The sequence below is a fragment of the Salarias fasciatus genome, unplaced genomic scaffold (assembly GCF_902148845.1).
Source record: "Salarias fasciatus unplaced genomic scaffold, fSalaFa1.1, whole genome shotgun sequence".
Taxonomy (NCBI): domain Eukaryota; kingdom Metazoa; phylum Chordata; class Actinopteri; order Blenniiformes; family Blenniidae; genus Salarias; species Salarias fasciatus.
In genome coordinates this window covers 195,510-220,772 of record NW_021941238.1, presented here as the reverse complement: position 1 = coordinate 220,772, position 25,263 = coordinate 195,510, and the positions used below count along the sequence as shown (strand labels likewise).

Sequence of the window (25,263 nt, the reverse complement as noted above, 5' to 3'; positions counted from 1 at the left end):
TCCGTTTTAGCCGGTTACCAATTGAATGATAAACAAAGAAACAATTCCACTCGAAACACAGCTTTATTTGGTATCAGCATGCCTGCAGATTCACGGATAATTAAGAGGTAAGAACCTATTACATTAAACACATATATTGTAGGTTCCTGAATAATGAAGCCCAACCTTGATGCTCCAATCTCCTCTTGAAATCCACACATGAAATACAAAAAACTCCACAGAATCCTCTCGATTCACTCAAACTGTTAAACTTCAAAGTCGTGTGACAAAACATAATGTCTAGAGAAATAAATAAATAGCAAAGGTAATGTCCAGAGGTATAAAGAAAAAGAGAAAGAGAGGTAAAAAAAAAAAACTGTGGCTCCACTCCACTTGCCCAACTGTCTGTCTGATGCAGGACAGCCACACCCAAAGCGAAACTTTTTTTTAACAGGCAATTAAAGATGCAAACTTCCAGAAAACCTCAGTTTACTCCATAACATCCAACAAACCTTATCCATATGGATTTTTAACCTTCACTTATTTATACACATATTTTAAAAAGTAATTAACCACAACATGAACTGTACCTAATCATCTGTGAATATTTTAACCTGTAATTACAGGTTAAATGCTTATTTGTGTTTGAGATGTGAAGTGATCATTTAAATAATCACTTCACATCTAAAACACAAATGAGCATTTAAATATGAAATGGCAATTTTCACATTGATAACTCAAACTGTATTTAAGCTCCTTCATATGTTGGTATGGATTTTGTCACAATCACTTCAGAATATGTAAAATGTTTCAGCAAGCTGAGTATACATCAAAACACATCTCCAGCATTTATATAAAAACAAACAAGAAAAGGCCAGATAACTTCAAAATAACACATATCGATCAATTACTACCACAGCTTGAGTCACATGTCACATCAGACTTCAGTAACAACTCGAGCAGGTGTAAAGCAACTGAGGAGCTGTAATGTCATGAGCTGCTTTTAACGACTATTTTTTCCTGCTACCTCTGCATTCTGGACAGAACCCAGAACCCCGCACACCCTTTGGGGTTTCCTTGATGTTCACACAGCCTAAATAGAACCGCTGCTGTTTTCATTGTCACAGCGTACAGACGGTTTGATCTAATGGCAGCAGTTAAAGTTTCTTGGCCTTCATTATACATAATTACATCCAACAATAATATAATAAAATAATTTAAATCAATACAATCAATAATTATTATTAATCATAAAAGAAACAACTGAAAGCAATCAGTGCAGTACGTTTTAAAAGTTGCCCTCTCCCCTCATCTTTTCAAAACTTCACATAAACAATATATTTGAATACTATTGCAAGCATCTCAAGAAAAAAAAACCTTCTGAGAAAGAATACCACCAAGACGTTAATTCACAGAAAGTGATGCCTCAGTTCTTTTTCTGTTGGATCTTTCTTTTCACCCAGAGCACAACTGTGGCCATCAGGACGGTGCCGAGCAGGGCCGCCGCCGCCGCCGCCACGTGGGCCGGCGTCGCTTGGGCCACAGCACTCTGTGCACGAACCACCAAGCCTGTAAGAGAGGAAATGGAGTCCAGTGATTCACAATAAATGGATTGATCAGGCTCTGAGTCATCCACAAGATGGCAGAGTCACCTCTTTTGTCCCGTTTCAGGGTGAGCGGTCCGACCGAGATGGCCGTCGAGTCGTGGTAGGACACGTCCCTCCGAGATCGCCGGTGGCTGTAACCCGGGTAGCAGTTCTGTGGAGAGAGACGCCACGCCGTTAGAGAGCTCCGGAGACGCCACGCTGCACCGTCCACCAGCAGAGACGTACCGTGGTGCAGTTGTTGTGCTGCAACAGGCACAGGTGCACATGGCAGTGCAGGTAGATGGAGGTGTAGTTGGTGAAGGTGAACATCCTGAAGGAGAAACGGGACACGGTGGAGACGCCGTTCTGGATCACGTCTACGGTCCCATCTGCTGGATTAGGACACCTGAAGATAAGGAGAGTGGAATAATGATTATTACAAAGGAGATTCACAATCAGAAAACTGAGTCAAAGATAGTAAGAATAGTTACTGTGAAATGAGGAGATCCCAGCGGACAGGGTGGTCAGCAACGTTGACGGGTGTGGCCCAGCATGAGTCCAGGATGGTGGAGAGCTGGCTGGCATCGACCCCTTCGGACTGCACTTCCACATACAGCTCCTGGTCCAATTCTATCGTTGCATTCCTGTTGCTGGCGAAGGGTTGACGGAACTCGGCGTCGTAGTAGGGCAGCATCTTAGTCTGATACAGTCCCCGGCCGGCCGGGAGCTTCTTCCCAACGATGCTATGAGAGGAACATGAAAGAGGAAAAGAAGTCTAAATATTAACATGTTTCATTTGTTTTGACTGTATTATCAGTCTGAATGTAAGACTTCAAACACATTTTAATCACAAGCTGAAGAATGGAAGGAAACCATCGTCACCTTTCTACCGGGTTGATTCCCACAGCCATGGACAGGGCTTGAGTCAGAGGGTATTCACAGCAGAACCGCAGATTGATGCTCCTCTGGCGGCTGATCAGACCTCCGTGAGAATCTATGTCTCCTTTTATGACGTTCTCGTACATGAAGTGGGTTCCATTGCTCTTTCAATCGAAAAGACAAAACAAAAAAAATCATCAATCACCTGCAGTAAGATCATTATTGCAGTCGACAATAGAAATCTGTACCCTGAGGACAGTCCCACACAGCTGGTCGCTGTTGTCAAAGCGGAACACCAGGCGTCCGTTCTCAAGCGTCCCGTTGCAGGAGTCATCTTGAAGGTGCAGGACGGTGAAGGGGAAACCAGCCTCAAACAGCTGACAGCGGGACACAGACATGGTGCCTGAGCTGCTCACACAAGTGACGGACGAATCTGTGGGATACAAATGGGAAACAATTTGTGCAAAGTTCATCCAGACGATCAATTTTTACTGTTTGGAGCAAAAATCGTGGAGTTGCTGATACCATAGCTCTCATTGTTGGGCCGATGGTGGTGTTCGTCACAGAAGCAGCCATACACGCCGTTCTTCTGGCCACACCACTCATGTTCTACACAGTCCAGCTGCTCACAGGGATCTGACTCGGCTGCATGGACAAAAAAGAGGAAAAACCGACAAGTTACACAAAGAAACAGCAAATTCTGAAACAAAGTTCAGAAAGATCCCCGATCTGCTCTATTCAGTCATCACATGATCACTTTTTGTAGAAGAACAACCTGAGGGGGGAAATAGAACATACCACAGGACAATCCAGAGCGCCACTCGGAGACGTTCACTCCCGCCACGGCGCAGGTTCTCTCGTAAGCGGCCACTGCAGAACACAGCATGCCATTGGCTGTGGTGTAGAGGCAGAGGTCATAGACGCAGGAGCTGAAGAACGGTCGAGGGTCCGAGTGTGGGTGGCAGGCGGCGAAGGGGCCGCTGGTGTTGGTGATGATGCTGCAGAGCGCAGAGTATCCTTCCACGTTGGTGAGGTCACTCAGCTGATCGGTGATTCTCTCATCAGTGGATCCACATCTGGACAAACACAGCAGCCTTTAAACAACCTAGAAAATGTTTTTATCTTGCCTGGTTGCGTATAATAACTTTCAAAATTACCATTTAGGACATGTTCTTTTTGATTTATTTATTTGCAGTAATTAAGTATTTCATAAGTGTTCACCTTGGTTGGCTTGTGGATGCCTTCCAGCTGTGTCCAAACTCATCGTCGTTCACTGCCAGAGTGCCGTTGGGAAACGCTTTGTCATCTGCTGGATCATTGTTGGCGTTCCCGCACATCCCCGTGAGTCTGTTCTTGCGGTTCTCGGCCGTTCTGACGAGCAGAGTACTCTGACCGTCGAACTGGACAACCAAGTCCCCGGCATTGACCACTATGAAGTTTCCCTGCCGTTCCAGCTGAGCTAAGGTCCCTGCAATGGTGGGAAGAGACACCGCACTTCCATTTATCTGTGAGGGTGAAAGGTCAAAGGCAGGTTAGAAGTAAAGAAACATCTGTTTTCCCAACAGATCAAGCAGCAAATGTTAAAGTTAAAGATATTACCTTTACTCTCCTGTTGGGTCCAATCCTGACATGCACGCTCTCAGGGTGGTTTGAGAGGTAAACATCCACTGCTGATACAAATGACACAAGGTTGTTGCCACGGTGGTTATTGGTTCCTATCACTCTAAACTGGGTTTCGTTGGCGCGGTGCCGGACACTCTTGGTAATAATGTAAGAGCATGTGCCCTGGAAATGACTCAGCGCTCCATCAAAGCTGACATAGTGTGGATCTCCCCACACGGTGCAAGTCGACATTGCATCAAAGCAGCCCAGAAGACCGTTTTTGATGGTGCAGCGTTGGTCTAAGATGCAAGACGCAGCAGAGCAGCGCAGGTCATTGGGAGCATGACATTTGCACCTCTGGGAGCAGCCGTCTGTCCAGAAGGAGTCTCCAGCCTGTCGTATGACAGAAAGGTTAGATGACTCTTATATTAATATTATATAATGTAATATATAATATTATATTAATATTCTTAATATTCTGACAAAAAGTTCCAATCAATGACGACTGGGTGAAGCAAATGTCACTTACATTGTAGTAGAAGCCGTCATACTGGCAGCCGCAGCTTTCCATAGGAACACACTGCGTCCCACTCCTCAGGAAGCCTTCATCACAGAAGCATCCCTCAGAGCAAACATGCTCACAGGTGGCATCGGGGCTGCTGGCACAGGTGTGCCCACAGTCGGTACCACACAGCTCATAGTGACTGTTAGCCGGACAGTCCAGTCCTAACAAAGCAAGGGAATAAAAGATGGTGTTCATCGATTTACAGACTTACACAGACTTGCTTCAAAAATGACAGCTGGACTCACTGCATGTGGTGTTCTGTCTCCACGGGAAGATTGGAACATTAGCAGACTGACAGGCACTGACGTAAGCCTCGATGGCTTGGCACAAAAGATCGGGACCCCCGCTCCCTGACACGCATACGTCGAACACGCAGTCACTGAAAAATGGCGCTGGGTCCACCTGGTCGTGGCAGAAGCTGAAGGGGCCGTCGGCTGCTCGGATCACCTGGCACTGGTCTCTGGCAGGCTGTTCGTCGGTACACCGTGGGCAGGAAGAGCCACAGCCGTCACTGCAGCTGTAATTACCCGCCACCTTCCAGGCGGCCCCGAATTCATCTGGAGATGTGACTGTTCCAGATGGTGCGTCGAAATCGTCGCTGCTGTTTCCATTGAAGTTTCCACAAAGTCCACATGTTTTTCCTCTGATGGTATTGAATGAAACAGGAAATGTCTCGTTATTATGAGTCGAAGGAAGATTGACTTTTATTGGAAAAAAATAAAGCAAGACAACTAGTGTTTCAACAAAATGCATGGAATGTTTTCAACCATTTCAGGTTGCTGGTAGTTGAAATCAAAGCATTTGAATTTAAAAAGTACCTGAAGTCGGAGGGCAGAGTGATGAACACCGTGGAGCGTCCGTCGAAAGTGACACTCAGGCCAAAATCAGCATTGACGAATGTTCGAGACCCAGAAACAAAGATAGTGACGCGACTTCCATTCAAGACCACTGGCAAGTTTGTTATTATTCCATCCACCTGTAGAATCACAGAACAAATCATAAAAGCAGGCTAATATCATGTGACTGTTCACTTAATTTTTTTTTTTTTTTTTTTTTTTGTGACTATTGATGATGGTGAAAGCTCAACAGATATGTATATCTATCCTGACGAATACATTCAGAGCTATGTTCAATGAATTTAAAATGACTGTATGTGGACCAAATAATGCATTAGTATTGCTGCATCGAAACTACTTTATAAATATCTTAATCTACTTGGATTTCTGGTCATAAAACAACAGTCCTGGGTCATAGTTGGGGTGAAATATCATCTGCACTCGGAAAGATTGACAACTTTGCTGAAATTAGACATTTGGAAATGATTCCTCTCACCTCCACCATGCCCCGATTGTTTCTTGACATGCGCACTTCATACCCCCAGACTTTCACAAAAACCTCAGCTGTTACTGAAACCAGCTGGCCATTCCACGGCTCATTCTTAGCTTCCACAGAAAACTGACGGAGCCCGGTCGCATTGCAGTCTTTTGCCAGGATGTAGCGGCAGGTTCCCTGAAAGTCATATTTCATGCCGTCAAAGGTTTTGTAGTGAGGGTCTCCGGAGGCGTAGCAGGTGCCGTGGGGTTTGGGGTGGCAGCCAAAGACGCCCTCCACCACACGACAGGACTCCTGAGGACCGCAGGAGCTGGGGACACAGTGAACAGTCCCAGTTGTGCCGTTACATGTGCACAAGCTCTGGCATTCCTCGCCATCATTGAATTGCTCGCCGCCGTGCCGATAGCGTCCTTGATGATAGCATCCACAGGATGTAGGCGGCACACACTGGTTCCCATTGAGGACAAAACCGTCATCACACTGGCAGCCCTCTTGACACTGAGTGTTGCAGGTGAAGGGGAAAGAGAGGCTGGGGCAGGCAGAAGGGCAGGAGTCTCCACAGAGTTCATAATGACTGTTTGCAGGGCAGGCCAACTCTGTCAAGACAGAAAAATACAAGAGATTTAAGTTAATAATCAAAGTGTTTCAGCCATATGGATTGATGGTGAATGAAATATAACAGGCGTGAAATGGTCAATTGCAGTTTTAAAAACAACAAATCAAATCTCGAAAAGAAAGAAAAATTTTAAGTATTTTGGCACTTACCACAGCCTGTCACATTCCTCCACTCTTCCAGGACAACACCGTTCTGTTGACACATGAGTGCATAATCTCGGAGAACCTCACACACCTTCGATGCCGGATCCTCAGATCCCTGAATGATCTGCTCACACACATGCACCTGCTGGTGTGGGTCCACCGTCGACCAACACGGCGCAAAAGGTCCTTGCGGCGAGGTGAGAATGCCACAGTACTCACTGACGTTGTGATTATTCTTGGTATCTTCATCCAGATTTTCCACACAGTGTGCGGACAGGGAGCCATCTCTCCAGCTGTCCCCAAACGCCTGAGAAATGTTGACCAGCACACCGTTGGGCGTGTGGAAGTCATCACGAGGGTGACCATTGTAATTACCACAGAGTCCACCGAGTGAACCAGCATAGACGCTTGGCGCAGTGACCTGGACAAAGTGAGGCCAAACGGTCTGCACGGTCACGCCAAAGGAGGTGCGAAGGGTGACACTGTGGAGGCTGCTGTGATAGATTTGGATCCGGTTGGATGCAGAGCTGTAGGGCAGTTTGATCAGCTGACTGTCGACCTGCAAGTATGAAAATATGTTGAAATGTATGTTTTCAGTATTCATGACATAAAATAAAATTGAACGATGTTTTACTTTTATTGGGTGTCTTACCTGAACATGACTGAACATTGACATCTCTATGGAGATTTGTGTTCCCTCTGCCTCAAAGTTTAAAATCCGGATGAAACCCTCCCTGACCCTCGGCACCTTTTCTGCAGTAACCATAAAGTGCGGGTGGCTCGACGTCCCCATTACTTTTGCGAGGGTCAATCGGCATGCTCCGGGATATCGGTAGGTCAGTTTGTCGAATGTCTGGTAGGACCCCGGGCCCCTTATCCAACACGTCGCATAGCTATTTGGTCGGCATCCTCGCTCTCCTTCCTCCACGCTGCAGGATTCATGCGGGCCACAAGCGTGAGAGCTGCAAGTCATGGAGCCGTAACTGCAGCTGCAGCGTCTCCCACAGTCCTCGCGGAGTATCACAGTTTCCCCAGAGCTGTAGTAGCGGCCTTCGAAGCTGCAACCGCACTCGGCATGAGGAACGCAGACTCCAGCGCTGAGGACGTAGCCCGCATTGCAGACGCAGCTCTCTCGGGCAGGAAGGGGGCAGTCTTCGGTGAAATTGGGATTGACGCAAGTCGGTGGACATCCAGTGCCTTGGGATTCAAAGTGGCTGTTGGCTGGGCAGGGAATTTCTAAAAGATCAAAAAGAAATTACCATAAACTTGACAAGAAAATATTAAAAAGACTGGTGAAATGAATTATTAGGGAATAACAGTCTTACCACAGAAGCCAGGTCTCCTCCAGCTTACTTGTACACCGTTTTGTTGGCACTGAGTGGCGTAGGCTTCAATGGCTTGACAGAGAAAAGGCTGGTACCCTCCTCCTACACACAGATCATACACACAACTCTCCACAAACCTCTGGGGGGGATGTTGTTGATGGCAGGCAGCAAAAGGTCCTGAGCTGCTCTGAATGATGCCACAATGGGCAGTGGTGCTGTAGAGCTCCGTCTGCTCAGCTGTGCAGCCAGAGCAGTCCAGACCTCCACATCGGACATTACAGCTGGGCTCGTCATCTCCGGACGCTCTCCAGCTGTTGGCGAAATCCACATCCGAGCTCACGATCTCACCCTGACGGGTTCGGAAGTCGTCTTCGGGACGATTGTTGAAATTTCCACACAGGCCACACGTGGAGTTTCGGTAATTGAGGGGCACGCTGATCCGGACATGATGATTGGTGTCATAAGACACCTCCAAGCCAAAGTCAGTGTTGATGACCACGAAAAAACCTGACTGATAAACCTGCACTGTGCCATTATTGAGAGAGATTGGAGTTGACACAAAGTCCCCGTTAACCTGTAAACATAACAGCAAGAATGCTCAGTTTGATAAACCTGCATTTAATCAAACATTGTATTTCTTTATACTAGAATCAATAAAGGCAATAACCAACCTTCGCTTTGCCACGATGTCCTTTGACCAACTCGATGACTTCATCGTAGACAAACACTTTGACCAGTCGAACCCAAGACACTCTGGTACTTCCCCTGTGCTCATTTTTGCCTTCGACTCTGTAATATGGCAGCGCACTGCCACACTGCTCAGAGAGGACATAAGTGCACGTGCCCTGAAAGTGAAAGACTTGGTTGTCGAAGGTGTAGTAATGGGGATCGCCGACGATGGTGCACGTGCGTCTCTGTATCGTCTGGCAGGAGAACTGAAAGGCGGCGGGCCGACAGATCTGGGAAAAGGAGCAGGGCTGGCTTTGACACTGCAGGCCTTCTGATGTGCACGTGCACCTCTCCGCACACGTCCCGTCGCTCCAGAAGGAGTCGCCCAGCTGCACCGGCACACCTGCAGAGGAAGCAGAAGAAATTCCTCCTTGAAAGGCTTTGATTTCATCAACAGTCATTCTAACGTTGGCCAGCATTCAGAAAAGCAGGTCATCAAGCTGCTTAAGTCTCACCATCAAAAGCACAGCCACTCGTTCCAGAGTCTGTCCGGAAGGCAAAGCGACCGGGGACATTCACGTTGCTTCTCTGTTGGAAAACCCTCCCATCGGCATCAGTGCCAAAGTAGAAGGGGATGGAGTGATGATGAACTGAATGGACTGTGTCGTACCCAATCTGGAAATCACAAGGCACACAGCATTTTAAGTTGTACTTCACTCATTTTCAAAAAAATTCAACATTATAAAGTAGAATTTAATGACTCTTACCTGTATGCTGAGATTCGTCCTGTCTATTGCCCCATAATTCATGAGCACAAATGAGTACCGTCCACCAGAAATCAGGACTGCCTGAAATGTGGCTTCCTGAAAAAGAAAAAAATTAAAGGTTCATTTTATTCATATAATCAGCATGCACATGAAATCACCAAGCACATAAACATTTGTTTTGAGGATAAAGAGGACTCACAGTTGATGTTCTTGGATAATAAGCCACCTCGTACCAGGTTGCTACAAACACCGAGACGGCTTGGAAGTTCAGCCCCGGGAAATACTGATTGACGTCCTGCGTAGCTTGTTGGAGAATGTGGCCACTTCTGTGTTCTTTGTAGATGATCTGACCTCTTTCACGGTTGTCTATGTCTGTCCAAAACGGAGCGATGACGTCTCTTGATCCATTGATCGGGAAGCGTTGAGGCGTGAAACTTCTCCACGGGCCGGTGAAGGTCAGGTGTCCGTTATGGTTCACCTGCGAAAAAAACACACAGTCAGCTCTCAGTACAACCACTGCGAGGTAGAACCATTTCAAGTTCTCGAAAGAAAGAGAAACATACATAAATCTGTGAGTACGAATGTCCGAAGTAAACAAATGGTTGGCTGAGATGAATCCGAGGCGAATTGCCATCGTCCGATCGTGAACTTCGTCTTCCATTTATCGGGTACAGAGGTCCTATGAGGTAGAATAATGCAAATATTGAAGTAACAAAAAATAATATATCTATAGCCATAGTCTTTCTGTATTGCTTTAATATTGGTTGAATTCACTTTTTTAATGAAGGTATACAAAACAAAAAAATTAAAAGAAACATGTATGAGCACTTAAATCTAAAAATCTTTTTCTGGAAAAAAATTATTTAAATTCTTTATTTGATGATTTCAGCTGCACACGTCTGAGGCCCTATTTCTCTTGACAGAGATCGAGGATTAGGATTTCAGTGAACTCACCTGACTGCCGAGGAGCCACTCCAACTAGAAAAAAAAACATTATAAAATGAAAAATGCATGAATTTGGGTTCATACACCCACATAAATGTGATTGAATTGACTTTTATAACTTACTTATGATGCTGAAAAGCACCACAAACAAAATCATGTGTCTTGCCATTCTCTGACGCTCAGAAGAAAAACCTGTGAACAGAAAATGAATGAAAGTGAAAGATGGACAAGGTCATATACAGTTTAGTAATTGATTATCAAAACTGCAAATAATAAATACAACTTGAAAATCTCCCTATCTTGCTATGCTGAACAGCAGTTTGAAAACAATGCTCAATCCAAATTGATTACCTTCTCCTGTCTTCTCCCTGTGTTCCCATCAAGTTGATGTGAGCTCCGAGGATACCTGAAGGGTTTATATACGCAAATGTAGTTCCTCATAGCATTCAGTCATTTCTTTGCAATGCCTCTGGCAAAAGAAATTATGGGCCAAAAGCCTGTTTTAAAAAAATCTGTCCTGGCCCAGATCGCAAAATTCTTTGGGCCCATATCTGGCCCATCCCTGACATGTTCATATGGCCCACATACCGCATGAAAGGATGGCACTTGGGAGGGCCGCTCCTGTTTGCCAAAAGTGGGCCACAACCAAGCCTAGACAATTTCAGATGTCAACCAGAAACAGGCCAAATAAACCAGCTCTCAACCGAATGTGGGCCACTAGCAAAATTCTTTTGGCCCATATCTGGCCCATATCTGACAGGTTCAAACGGCCCACATACCGAATTGAATGATGGCATTTGGGAGGGCCGCTCCTGTTTGCCAAAAGTAGGCCACAACTAAGCCTTCACAATGTCACATGTCAACCAGAAACAGACCAAATTGATTGATTGATTTTATTTGTTTCATTCTTTTAAAAGAAATGAAAGGGAACAGAAAGAAGTGAGACTTATAATGTCTGCCCCCATCAACATAAAATAAATGACAATTTGCCAAAATTTGTCAACAGATATCAAAAAACTTTACGAAATCAAATACAACCATTTCACAAAATCAAAATACAAAAAAACATCACGAAATATTTACAACAAAATAAAGAAGCAATCACTCTAATTTTTGACTATACTTTAAAGCAGAGTCGTAGCCTCCCAATAACTGTGCTTTTAAAACATTTCCTGAAGGTGTAAATGGACTGAGACCTCTTATTTTCACTGTCAAGTTTATTCCATAATTTGATTCCTTTTGTTGTAATGCATCTTTCCTTCAATTTAGTTCTTGACTCCGGTAGTTTGAAGACTTCAGTTCCTCTTAAACTATATTGACTGTCTCGCTTTGCAGATCTATTCTGTATGTTATATGGTACCGTATTGACCCAAATATAAGACGATGTTTTATTACAGAAATTGCATCCTCAAAAGTGGGGTCGTGTTATAATCGTGGACTTACGGTAGATGGTCAATACGCATCCGCGCTGCTACATGGAGCTAAAGTATCACTGACCAGAGAGCGAGTGGAGCGACGAAATGAGATCAAATGATCTGATGAAAAATGGCGGATCATCTGGAACAAAGGGGCTCCAACGCTGGACAACTGAGCAAACAACAGAGGCGACGTTATGATACCAACTTTAAACTGATGGTGATCAATGCAGCAGAGTCAAAAGAATGAAAAAAGAATGCCCACCACCAGAGCCGGGATTTAGCTAAAAGAACTGGAAAGTTATTTACATCATTTATGCAGTTTTGACCTCTTGAGGCTTCTTATTTGTTGCTTATTGTTTCTTATTTTGAGAAAGAGAATATATTTTTTCATTTTATATCACGTGAAATGTTATCTCAGTTGTGCATTTTTGAGTTTATAATTGTATAATAAAAAGTTGTTTTATGAGTGACCTTATTGTCTTCAGCATTTTTTTTTTTTTTTTCACAAAATGATCTTTGAAAAATAGGGGTCGTGTTATAATCGGAGTCGTCTTATATTCGGGCCAATACGGTAATTTTTTCCAGTGAGCTTTATACATTGTTTTAAGAAGGTTTCGTTCAACCAATTCCTTGAGTTTTAAGGATTTCAATGTTATAAGTATTGTATTAGTGTTGTCTCTGTAACCACTTCCATTCACCACACGAATCGCTCGTTTCGGTAAAAGGAAGAGTGGTTCACTGTAGGTCTTACAAGCATTTCCCCAGACTTCAACACAGTAGGTCAGATATGGTATGATCAATGAATTTTACAATAGAAACAAAGAATTATTGTGAAGTGACTTTCAATTTGTACATCACGGCGATGGTTTGAGAAATCTTAGTTTTAACGTACTCTATATGGGATTTCCATGTTAGTTGTTCGTCCAGCGATACACCTAAGAACTTAACTTCATTTGTTCTTTCAATCTCTATACCTTCCACTGTCAGTGTTGAGTCGACATCTTCTTTCCTTCTGCAACGAGAAATCGTATATTTGGTTTTACTGATATTCAGAGAAAGTTTGTTAGCGTTGAACCATTTTATAACATTCTTAACCTCTTTCTCCACATTTTCTAATACTTCATTCATATTGTCTCCAGCATAATACAGCATGGTATCGTCCACAAACAAGATGCATTTCAATAAGTTGGAAGCAGTTTCAATGTCAATAATATAGAGAAGAAAGAGTACTGGTCCAAGAATGGATCCTTGAGGAACCCCACACGTTACATTACTATTTTTAGATTTTATGTCGTTAATTTGAACAAATTGTTCTCCATCTTTTATATAACTTTTGACCCATTCATAAGCAACATCTCTTATACCGTACCTATATAATTTACACAGTAATATGTCATGATCTAGAGTATCAAATGCTTTTTGAAGATCCACGAAGACACTTACTAAAAAACATTTCTTGTCTATTGCATTTGTAATTTCTTTTGCCAGTTCCGTAATTGCTGTGGCGGTTGAGTGATTAGTCCGGAATCCATATTGATTGTTACTTAAAATTTTGTGTTTATCAATAAATTTATTTAATCTGATCACAAATAATTTTTATAAAATTTTAGAAAGCTGAGGAAGTAACGATATGGGTCTGTAATTGGAGACATCAATTTTATTTCCTTTTTTGAAAAGTAGAATTACTTTGGCTATTTTCACACTCTGGAAATGTTCCTGTGGTAAATGACAAGCTACAGATTTATTTAAAGGGTTCAATCACAACATCTATTATTTGTTTTATTAGTAACATGTTCATGTCTGTATAGTCATTGGAATTTTTATTTGGAAAATTACGAACAATACTGAATATTTCACTTGCTCGTACAGGCTCAAGAAAGATGCTGCATTCATTATTTTGTATTATTCCAATATCTATGTTTTCGTCTGGGATATTTTGAGATAGATTTTTTTTCCTATATTCTCAAGGTAATAATTAAATTCCTCTACAATGTCCTTTTTTTCAAAAATGTCTATTTTGTTTTTGGTTATATAGTTTGGAATTATGGGTTTAAACTTGCCTTTGTGCAAGACTGTGTTGATTACAACCCAGGTGTTTTTTGTACTATTTTTGCTTTTCTCTATTAATTATGTGTAGTAATCCTTTTTCTGTTGTCTTAAGATTGATATCAGTTTATTTTTATATTTTTTATACCAAACCTCAGCTTCTTTTGTTCTTAGGTTGAGAAACTCTGTAGAGATATTTTTTTTCTTACAAGCGTTATTCAGACCGCTTGTCATCCATGGGTTGTTAATAGTATTTTTCTCACCACAAGCAATTTTTGTTACTTTGCAATTTTTGCTATATAAATTAATAAGGTATTGCAGGCATAATTTAAATTTCCCGTATAAACTTGATCCCAATTTTGCTTCTTTAAATCCTCTCTGATGGCCTCAATAGCTTTGTTGGATTTGTCTCGTAGAAAAATTGAAGGTTTTTCAGGTAAGTGATCACTCACATCGGTCATAAGATTGCCAATAAATATGGCTCCGTGGAAACTTGTGTATATGTTATCAATGATGGTTGCGCTATGGGTAGTAATTCTGGTTGGTTTTGTAATCATCGGACATAGTCCTGCCATTTGCATATAATTTTTAAAATCATTTGATGCTGCATTATTACTCACCACAGACTACAATTGATTTATTTTTAACATCTGCCAACAATGCAATAACCAAATAAACCAGCTCTCAACCGAATGTGGGCCACTTGCAAAAATTCTTTTGTCCCATATCTGGCCCATACCTGACATGTTCAAACGGCCCACATACCGCATGGAATGATGGCACCTGGGAGGGCCGCTCCTGTTTGCCAAAACTAGGCCGCAACTAAGCCTTCACAATGTTACATGTCAACCAGAAACAGGCCGAATAAACCAGCACTCAACCGAATGTGGGCCACTGTACGCTTTTATTCTGGTCCAAGTACGATGTGGAATGATGGCACAAAGGTGGTCAACAGTTGTTTGCCAGCAGTGGGCCACAACAAAACCAACACAGTGCCTAATATCAGCCAAGAAGAGACCAAATAAACCAGCACTCACCCAAATTTGGGCCACTACGCACTTTTATTCTGACCCACCTACCACATGGAATGACACGAGTGGTCCACACTTATTTCTCACATATGACCCACAGCCCAGTCATAATGCCACATTTCAAACAAGAGCTGAATACGTTAGTACTCACTCAAACGGGAGCCACAGCTCTCAGACTTACCCAGAACTGGTTTACAGTCTATGATCTTGTCTAGCCTAAACCATGACAAAGTTCTAGGTCAAATATGAACACATCATATAAGTAAACCAGAACTAGTCTGAATTTGTGGCTACATTTCATTATGGTGCCTCCAGATATTGTGTTAAATGGTGGCATGCAGTGGTCCAGTCTTGTTGGGACTCATCTCAGGGTCAAAGATGAAGATACCTTCTGAAGAATTGAAGAACTAACCAGACACGAGAAACAACTTGTGAAAAGTAGAGAACTATGATCTTTTATTTTTTTTAACCTGTGCTACAAAATAGGCAAAACAAAATCAAACATGAACAAAATTCTGACTAAATGTGGAACACTGTTGTTGACCTCTAATGCTCATTGCGAAACAATCATGGCCCCAACATTGTCTCGTCTTCATCTGGCCCTTTAAGAAATGCACAAAAGAACATATTTTGTTGACTCAGTACAGCAGTTCTGTAGTTCCTGCTCATGGTTTCAGTGAAGTGCAAAGCACAAAACCTTGTCAGGAGACCAAACTAAAAAAAGGTTTTTAATTACAATTATTCTGAAGCTACAGTTGATATTATGTCTGATCACTGACCCAATATCTGCTTGCTCAGAAAACAATGAAGGCAGAGACTGAAGCTCACTAAACCTGTTGTTAACACAGCAAAAAATATGGACCAGTGAAGCTGTGGAGGAGCTGCGGACATGTGTAGCGTAGATGTGTAGTATGTTATGTGAGAGAGTCCTGCTTTGGCGATGAGAAGAGTCCTGCTTTGGCGATGAGAAGAGTCCTGTTTTGGACATGGAAAGAGTCCTGCTTTGGCCTAGGTGAGGTCCAGTTGTGGCCTGGCTTAGGGTCCTGTTATGAAAGAAATGATACATATACACCTTTCAGACATAACATTTTGTTATGTTTTGTTAAAACATTCACAATTTGCACAATGATGTGTGATGTTGCTTGTGATTGTCGCACTCCAACTGTTGTAGATTTAAATTTTACCTTATTTTTCATGTCTGGCCTTCTCACTTCTCCAATGGTTGTACACTTTGTCCAGGTTGATGGCTTCGTCTGCTTCTTGCTTTGACTTTATGCTCATCAGCTGGTCCAAATGTGCCACTTCAAGACGATTTCTGGATGCTGTTTTGATGTGATTCATTAAACTAAATCCTCTTTCACAATCTGCACTGGAAGCTTGAAATGTAGCACAAATATCCACAAGTTAGCTGCCAGATCTCTTTTAGCTCCTCACATCGAAGTGCTGCAGCAACCGTATCTAAGAATGTGCTGACTGACTCCATTTTAAGTTTTTGCTTCATTATGTACTTGAATTCGGCATATTGACTGTTGATGGCCTCCATAGACTGTGGATGGTGGAGAATGGCCTCATACTTCTTTGCCAAAGTGGCAACATCTGCTGATCCATAGTCAAAACTAGTGATGTGTCCAGCAATACCGATGCGTCGGCGCGTGCGTCGAGCTCATAGAGCGAAACCCTGTGTCGGTGCATGTATCGCTTTAAGAAAGTCACGTGACCGATACTGGAACTGTTTCAAACTGACACTGACGCGCCAAACTGTGTTGAAAAGGAAGCGCATCTGTCATGTATCGGGATGTATGGGCCATCTCTGAGAGACGAATCTCTGATGTACTCAAACGTGATCATCCTAAAATTCATCAAGAATTATGGAGCAGCCTCAAGCAAAGAGAAAGGTTTCCACCTTGTGGGACCATTTTGATCTCGTGAAATAAGGTAATTGTTTTAACATCCTTGTTGTTTCGTCCTGTTCCTCTCAGATTTTCTGCTTGATTTGTCTGAATTCAGATTAATTTCATAGTGGCTCTGAGTTTAATATTCATATTGTTTTCTGCAGATGTCGCATTTGTTCAACAGAACTCTCTTATTTGAACAGAAGCACCTATTCAGTGCTGAGGCATTATCGGGCCAAGCATGAAAATGAAGTCCCAGATACATCCAGGATGAACTCAGGTATTATTTCACTTTATTTTATGTATCGATTTGTTATTATTTTATTTATTTATTTATTTTCTCTTTTTACCGGTTTTCTATCTCCCTCTTCTATCTTCCTGATGTAATGTTGTCAACCTTCAACAGTCTTAAATTAATCTATGTATCTGTACGAGTTATTTTCTTGTCATTATGCATTTTACCAGCTGTTTCAATCCATCCACTTTATTCTGTTTTTCTCTCATTTGTTGTTTTAGTTATACTAAAACATGACCTAGTTATACTAACTAGGTCATGGAATCAGTGTCAGTTGAGTCTTTCAACTAGGTTGCCTGTAGGGATTTTTAGGGACCAGCAGGTGTCAGTATTCAGCGACACAGTATCAAACACAGTATCAATACAGTTTTGCATTGTGTCGAAATGCTTCATGACGCCTCATTGACCCATCACTAGTCAAAACTGATGTCGGAGCTCAGTGCTTCAATATCAAATGCAGACCACTCCTTTTTTTTTTTTTTTTATCAAGTCTTTATTTTTTACTTGGTACATGACAATCATACCTCCTCAATACTAAGCAGTAACCTCCTTTAAATGTAAATAAAGACCAACCCAAAAGTTTTGAACATTGCTTCAAGAGAGAGAAAGATCAATCAATAAATCAATCAATTTATTTTTGTATAGCCCAGTGTCACAACAACAGTTGCCTCAGAGGGCTTCAAGATGTTACATTGGTTGGAAAAAAAAAAAAAGGAAAAAAAGGTGAATAAGCATAATGTTAATATGTCAAATTCAAAGTAACGAGACAAAACGAAGCAACCACCGCCTTAGACCCTCACATCCGGCAAGAAAAAACTCCAAAAAGCCCAGTGGGAAAAGAAGAAATCTTGGGGAGAACCACAGCATGGAGGGATCCCACTCCCAGGGACGGACAGCTTTGGCAACAGCTGGCATGTGACAATAAGAACTAAAGCCTAGGACAATGTTGAGTACAGTCCGTTGGACGGTCCAGCACAAGAAGCACGGATCCCAGAAGTAGAACCGAAGCCAGTCCGCAGGCACAGCACCGACAGGAGTGTCCTCCCGGTCCGGACGGAGCTTGTTCGTAGGCCCTCGTAATAGTGGAGTCAGCAACTGAAACTCGAGAAGACTCCCCCTCGAAGGGGGGGACAACAGGTGAAAAGCAATGAATGGACTAAAGGGAATAACATTCAGACATTAGAGGATAGGGCTCAGTGCACCGTACTTCCCACAGCATTCTAGCTCCGAGGGCAGCTTTGTGGATAGTTTAGTATTTAAACTAGTATTAGCAGAGTAGTCTTCAATCAAAACCTGAAAAGTAATCAAAAAATGGTCTGAGAGTATGGGGTTCTGAGAGAGAACATTTAGGTCACTGACCTCTATCCCATATCTTAAGACCAGATCCAGGGTGTGCTTGTGACTATGAGTGGATTCATCAACATTTTGAGTGAAACCGATGCTATCTCATACTGCAATAAACGCATTACTCAAACTGTCACCAGAATCATCCACATGGATGTTAAAGTCACCTATTATAAGGATCTTGTTATGAGCCAATACTATATTGCTTAAAAACTCTGAGAACTCAGTTAAAAAGTCAGAGTAAGGACCAGGAGGTCGATACACAATAATTAATAGCACAGCTTTTTGATTCTTCCAATTTGGACAAGTAAGCGTGAGTATTAAGCTTTCAAAAGAGTTGAATTTAACATTAGTTTTGGGTTTAAGAAGAAGACTGGAGTGCGATATCACTGCCACACCTCCACCTCGACCTGTTGATCCAGCTGTTTGGAAATTAACATAGGTTGGAGGGGTACATTCATTGAGCCTCACATAGTCATCTTGCTGAAGCCAAGTTTCTGTTAGAGCAAGGAAAAGAGAAGAAAAAAGAGAAAAGAGAGAGAAGAAAGAGAAAAAAAATCACAAGTTAGACAAAATAATTAATACACCAGAAAAAAGAGGGAGGAGAAAAAAAGAAAAAAAATAGGTATCATCCAATTGGGCAGTATTAACAGTAATATAAGACCAGAAATGTTCCCAATCAGCTGCTGTGGCCATTGAAATCCCTACCATAATAACAGAGAATTTGATTTTGATATGTTAGCTATCTGTCCTTTATCACCCAGTAAACACAGTCTTGGGCTGAGTGGCACATTTCTACCCAACCACGCCTCCAGCACACAAACAACAAGTAACCAAGCACATTGTGGATCGAGTGTCCCATGGTGGTGGTTGGGTTACTCACCGGACATGTCACCCATTGAGCATGTTTGGGATGTGCTTGACCGGCGTATACGACAGCGTGGACCAGTTCCCACTAATATCCAGCAACTTCGCACAGCCTTGGAAGAGGAGTGGACAAACATTCCACACGCCACAACTGATAATCTGACAAACTCTGTGCGAAGAAGATGCGTTGCACTGCATGACGCAAATGCTGGTCACACCAGATACTGACTGGTTCTGAGTCCCCAGACCCCCAATAAAGCAAAAAACAAAACAAAGAAAGCACATTTCAGGGTTTCAGGGTGGCCTTTTATTGTGGACAGTGTGAGGCACATCTGTGCACCAATCATGGTGTCTTGATGTAGCATACCTGTGAGGTGGGATGGATTATCTCAGCAAAGCAACAGTGCTCACTATCACACATTTAGACAGATTTGTGAACAATGTTTGAAAGAAATGGTAATATTGTGTTTCTGGAATGGATTTTCGATCTTTAAGTCCATCTCATGAAAAATGGGAGCAAAAACAAGTGTTGCGTTTATATTTTTGTTGAGTGTATATATATATATATATATATATATATATATATATATATATATATATATATATATATATATATATATATATATATATATATATATATACATATACAAAAATGAGAAGTGGTTCATCTTTACACAGTGCTCACATCAAACATGTCCATAAACTCAAACAGATCCAAGTAAACGGACACCTTTCCAGCTGTTTTTGTAATTGTTTATTGTTTTAGAAATTCTTCTTCCTGCGCATAAGAAACCCAAACAAAATACGTGACAGGAACAAACGGAAAACAATTGATTCCATCACTCAGTGGCCAAGGCCTCAAACAATGGCCAAAGGCCTCTGACAGGCCAGCCACAGCAACGGTCTGGCCTTGGCTGAGAGGGGACCTGCACTTTGGGCAACCATCACCTCTTGCAGGCTGCGGTGGGAGACAGCAGGGCCCTCCATCTCCGCTGAAACGACATTAATACAACAAAGACGGCCAATGTCGTTCAAATTAATAAAGACATCATATACTGTGACAATAAAAAATACAACCTTGAAGAAGAAATGTTGAGGTTCAGCTGTCTTTGAATGAAGAAATTATTAAAATATCCCCACTGCTTCCAGTAAAACATTTGTATTGCTGTGTCCTGTATCATACTTACTTTATGTAGAAACACGGATGAGATGCTGCAGAGCATCCTCTCATGGCCCGGGATTATTGTTGACTGTGTGGTCAAACAATGCTGAGAGATCTCCAAAAGCTTCTGAGAAACGTCCCTGTGCATGATCTCTCTCTTCCTCAGATGCAAAAGGATCGCTCCCGAATGAGGACTGTCTGGTCAACGATGAGCCTCTCTCCGCATCATAAAGATCAGCTACATCTGAAGCGCAGGGTAGGAGATCCCCAGCTATCCTGACTGGACAGCCACCTGATGCCAAAGCATTAGGAATCCCTCTGCCTGATAGAAATTTGAACACATAGCATTACTGGCACAAGGCAAAAAATGAAGATCCAGAGCTTAAAAAAAATAGGAGGTAGGTAAATTTCAAAATGGGATAGCCTTCCTCAGACTAAGTTGTATTCCAGACTCCTGAGAATAACAACAATTAAGCAACTGCAAAATATTAAACATACTGAATGTATCAAATTACAAGTTAATTATTTCCAATACCAAAACAACATGCAACATGCAAAATTAGAAAAAGAAAGACATACAGAGAGGAAGACTGACAGTGAGAGTGTGAGAATATGAACACCTGGCACCCTGTGGGCATTCCATGACTCAACAAAATGGTTCAAGCCGACACAAGCAACCTGGCACGCTAAAGCTGACACACAGAGTTTGATGGTCTGATCCTCCATATTTATGACCTCTTGATTCAGCAAATGAGTCAGACAGGCCTTAACAAGGTAATTGACCCTATTATTCACCTAGAAAGGAAAGCATACATGATGTCAAAGATCAATTTCTGAATTGATATGACCAGTATTATTATATGTTACTAGTTAAACTAAAAAAAAAAAAATTCCTGCACTGTAGTGCTTGTTAACTACTAACTACTACTAACGGTAGAAAAAGGTAAAGACGTTTTTACACTATGGAAAAAGCTTTTGTTTGAACAGACAAACCTCTGGCCAAATCCTCTCAATACGATAGTTCTGGAATTGAGCAAGGAAAAGTTATGTTCAAGTTTATAAATGTGAATGGAAGCAAAACATCTCAACGGCTCTACCCAACAATGCATTACATTTACTCCCAAACCAAACTTACCAATGTTGACGTTGTCTGAAGAAATGGTGGTCGGTCTGTGCTGTATCTGTAGGCTGCCAGTTTCTCCTCCATGAACACGGTCAGGTGGAACTCGATCCCACAGTCAGTTCACAGCTGATCCCATAATCCATAGCTACAAACTGCTTCCCTAAGACACAAATGAATGAACAAAAATAAACGAAATGGAAAAAAAAGAAGATATTTTTCTCGCTAACAGGTTTTAAATAGATCTGAATTGAATAGATGATCGATGGTTCTATAAATCACAGTAGAACCATTCAGCTCTATAATTTATATTTTGCAATTTGACCTGAATTTTAAATAGTTATTCATGATCTTTTCTAAGAATACTATGGATACTTAGAAGATGATTTATTCTGGGTTAAGTTGTTCTGTCTTTTTTTTCTTTCAACTTCAACCCACCTAAATTACACAACTGTAAAAGCTATGAAATAATATACACAACACAACACACAACTCAACATTGCAGGCATACCTGCAAATCTCTCCATAGATGGTGAGGTTATGTTTTATGGGCATTGTGGAATAGCCAACCACCTTTCCACTATAGCCATCAATGGCTACCACATGAGTCATACCGAACATGACCAGCTTTTCATTTTGGTCCATGTGAAGTTTCTGGCCAAAATATTCTGCACAGTAAGGGTGAGGATTCAGGTTCCGGGCACTCTGAGAAGACATGAAAAGTAATAATAAGAAGAATAACGAGAGAGAGAGAGAGAGAGAGAGAGAGAGAGAGAGAGAGAGAGAGAGAGAGAGAGAGTTACTTTATTGATCTCAAACTGGGAAATTCTGTAATAGATAAAGATATTCATATCTTCATAATAATCATCATGATAGGGCTGGACAAAATTTCGATATCAATATATACCTCGGTATATTTTTTTTCAATAACGGTGATATGAGTTTTAAACACATTTTCGATATAGTGCATTACAGTATGCGTTTCACAATCACTAATTGCTGTTCACGGCACCACTGATTCAAGCCGAGCAGAAAGCGATGCAAGAGAGTGGTCACTACTCCGCACGCACACCACAGCTGGCTGTCCTCAGCTCAGGCTACAAGCTAGCTCCACCGCGGTAAGTTTGAGCTCCAAAATGAGAACTCATGATGTCAGCGCGACTGAATAAGCTTCCACAAGCTAATTTGTGGCCGCGAAATAATAAATTGTGCACACGAATTACTCATTCGTGGCTACGAATTAGGTATATCATTCACTGAACAGTCCATTAAAGTTAGCAGCGTATTGACAGATGCGGACTTTCGGTCTCAAGAACTCTTTAACAAACGCCAGTAACATACAAAGGGCGCCTCCAGCCCATCGTTGTGAGGTGGACTATTTGCTACAAGCTCATTTTTATTAAAAGTATCTGTCTATCAAGCGCCAGAAGCAATATTGTTTTCGATTAGCAGCTGGTGGTGCTGCGGGATTAAGGGACCATCTACAACAGGGTGTTCCTAACAGACGTCACGTGACCTTCCACAACAGTCGCCATGTTGGAGGGCACACACACGGTGTGGTCACACAGCGGTTTCAGGGGGACTGAATAGATTGTCCGGTTCAAATCATCGCCCGTGCATGACTAGAATAGTCCAGACTGACAATGGTGAACTTTTGTGCTGTTGTGGGATGCGGGCAGACCGCGATGTGCTCGTTTTTTTTTTTTTTTTTTTTTTTTATTTCGGATACCGGCTGTTTTCACGCACCAAGGAGAGCAGACTCAACAAGTCTCTCAAAGAAGACGGCTAGCTGGCTAACGAGGATTTCAAGAGCAGATGTGCTGGAATCAAGCATAAAGAACATGAGAGTCTATGATCTCCACTTTGTATCCGGTAAGCTCAGCGTTATTACTTGATGATTTTATGCAGCATTTGATCAGAATGACTTTTGTGGGAACCCTGTGCTCTGCACTGTGGCGCAACCGAACTTATATTAGACTACTGTCTAAAATTAGAGCATACGTTTTGGTGTTGGAGTTAGGATTGACTATTACTGAGGGTTAGTGCTGCTTCAGAAACAATTTCGAATCAGAGCAACTGATACTTGGGAGCAGCCACTCCAGGGGACCCTCAAGTAAATGTGCCCAAAATAACAAATCAACTTCCAATGCACCATATAACTTGTTTGGTATTGTAAGGATAGAGTTCAGCATTTCTTAATCTTCAAGGTTTAGAGTAATTCTGTGAGCATGTATGGATGTGTATAGAATACTACAGCCTTTATTCATCTCACCATGGAGAAATTTACCATTACAGAGGCTCAAAGAACACACAGGGGCAAAACAGTCAGGCAATGTGTAAATAAGGAATAAGAATAAATAATAGTCCAAATCTTAATAAGAATTTCAATAGGATAATATAATAATAATATAGATCTAAAAGGAGGAAAGACCTAACTTAAAATAGAGCATGAATCTAAAATATAACAGGAGCTATAATATATATACTAATATGTACAGTATGTTTTAGTGCAACAGAATGTGTGGATGATGAAGTGACTATGATTTATTATGAGAGTTAAAAAGTGACCGTGATTACAAGACAGTATGTCCAGGGTTATTCCTCATATTCTATATAGTAGAGTCTATGTAAATTGTAGTTCATGTAATGACCTGTTTGTGACACAGATTTTTTTTTTTAATGTCTTTTTTTTTTTTTTTTTTTCATCTGTCCACTCCAGGACATCCATCAGACCTGTTTCCCCCAGACACAACTGACTGGTTGCCATTAGTGGATCTGGGCCACAACAAGGTCCCAGCACCACCTCCAGCAGCCCAGGCCTGTGATGAACATGCTAGAGGCTGCAACAAGAGGAGGAAAAATTTAGAAGCTGCTGAGAGTTTGGTGGCTTTACAGACCATGTCATGAAGTGACTGTGCGACCAGTGGTTGTGAACCAGTGGAGGAGCAGACCTACATGCTGCAGCCAGAAGAGGATGAAGACAAAACTGTGCAACTGTGCTGTGCACTGACAAACATCGGTGACACCGTTGTGCCTTTTGACTGAACTATAAATGTGTTTGTGCAGTATTAAAGAACAGCTGTATTCTTTTTCATGAAAACTTCGGACTTCATTAGGACTTCGCTTTTTACGTTTTGTCATAACATGTTTCACATGACTTGTATTTGAACTGCCAAATAAATAAATGCCCTTCCGTTTTAGCCGGTTACCAATTGAATGATAAACAAAGAAACAATTCCACTCGAAACACAGCTTTATTTGGTATCAGCATGCCTGCAGATTCACGGATAATTAAGAGGTAAGAACCTATTACATTAAACACATATATTGTAGGTTCCTGAATAATGAAGCCCAACCTTGATGCTCCAATCTCCTCTTGAAATCCACACATGAAATACAAAAAACTCCACAGAATCCTCTCGATTCACTCAAACTGTTAAACTTCAAAGTCGTGTGACAAAAACATAATGTCTAGAGAAATAAATAAAATAGCAAAGGTAATGTCCAGAGGTATAAAGAAAAAGAGAAAGAGAGGTAAAAAAAAAAAACTGTGGCTCCACTCCACTTGCCCAACTGTCTGTCTGATGCAGGACAGCCACACCCAAAGCGAAACTTTTTTTTAACAGGCAATTAAAGATGCAAACTTCCAGAAAACCTCAGTTTACTCCATAACATCCAAC

The 25,263-nt window shown here is 41.9% G+C and overlaps 1 protein-coding gene across 1 annotated transcript; it reads right to left on the bottom strand.

Moving 5' to 3' along the window:
• Positions 1 to 1,405: 1,405 nt before the first annotated feature.
• On the bottom strand, positions 1,406 to 19,324 carry LOC115384437 (alpha-tectorin-like). The gene is made up of 23 exons (XM_030086711.1): positions 19,318 to 19,324; positions 10,027 to 10,142; positions 9,659 to 9,941; positions 9,464 to 9,555; positions 9,212 to 9,371; positions 8,699 to 9,099; positions 8,028 to 8,601; positions 7,355 to 7,938; positions 6,709 to 7,261; positions 5,944 to 6,539; positions 5,430 to 5,587; positions 4,857 to 5,254; positions 4,576 to 4,772; positions 4,044 to 4,439; positions 3,666 to 3,949; positions 3,243 to 3,520; positions 2,970 to 3,089; positions 2,693 to 2,877; positions 2,448 to 2,608; positions 2,057 to 2,308; positions 1,812 to 1,971; positions 1,632 to 1,737; positions 1,406 to 1,548 (listed from the first exon to the last, which is right to left on the bottom strand). Exons 1-23 carry the CDS (start codon positions 19,322 to 19,324, stop codon positions 1,406 to 1,408), a joined length of 6,204 nt encoding a protein of 2,067 aa, XP_029942571.1.
• Between the last annotated feature and the right edge of the window lie 5,939 nt (positions 19,325 to 25,263).

Excerpts from the sequence above, each read along its gene's own strand:
- LOC115384437 (XM_030086711.1), bottom strand. Across the intron at positions 9,372-9,463 it reads GGACGAATCTCAGCATACAG|ATTGGGTACGACACAGTCCA; the intron begins GTAAGAGTCATT and ends TGTGATTTCCAG. Across the intron at positions 4,773-4,856 it reads GAGACAGAACACCACATGCA|GACTGGACTGTCCGGCTAAC; the intron begins GTGAGTCCAGCT and ends TTGCTTTGTTAG.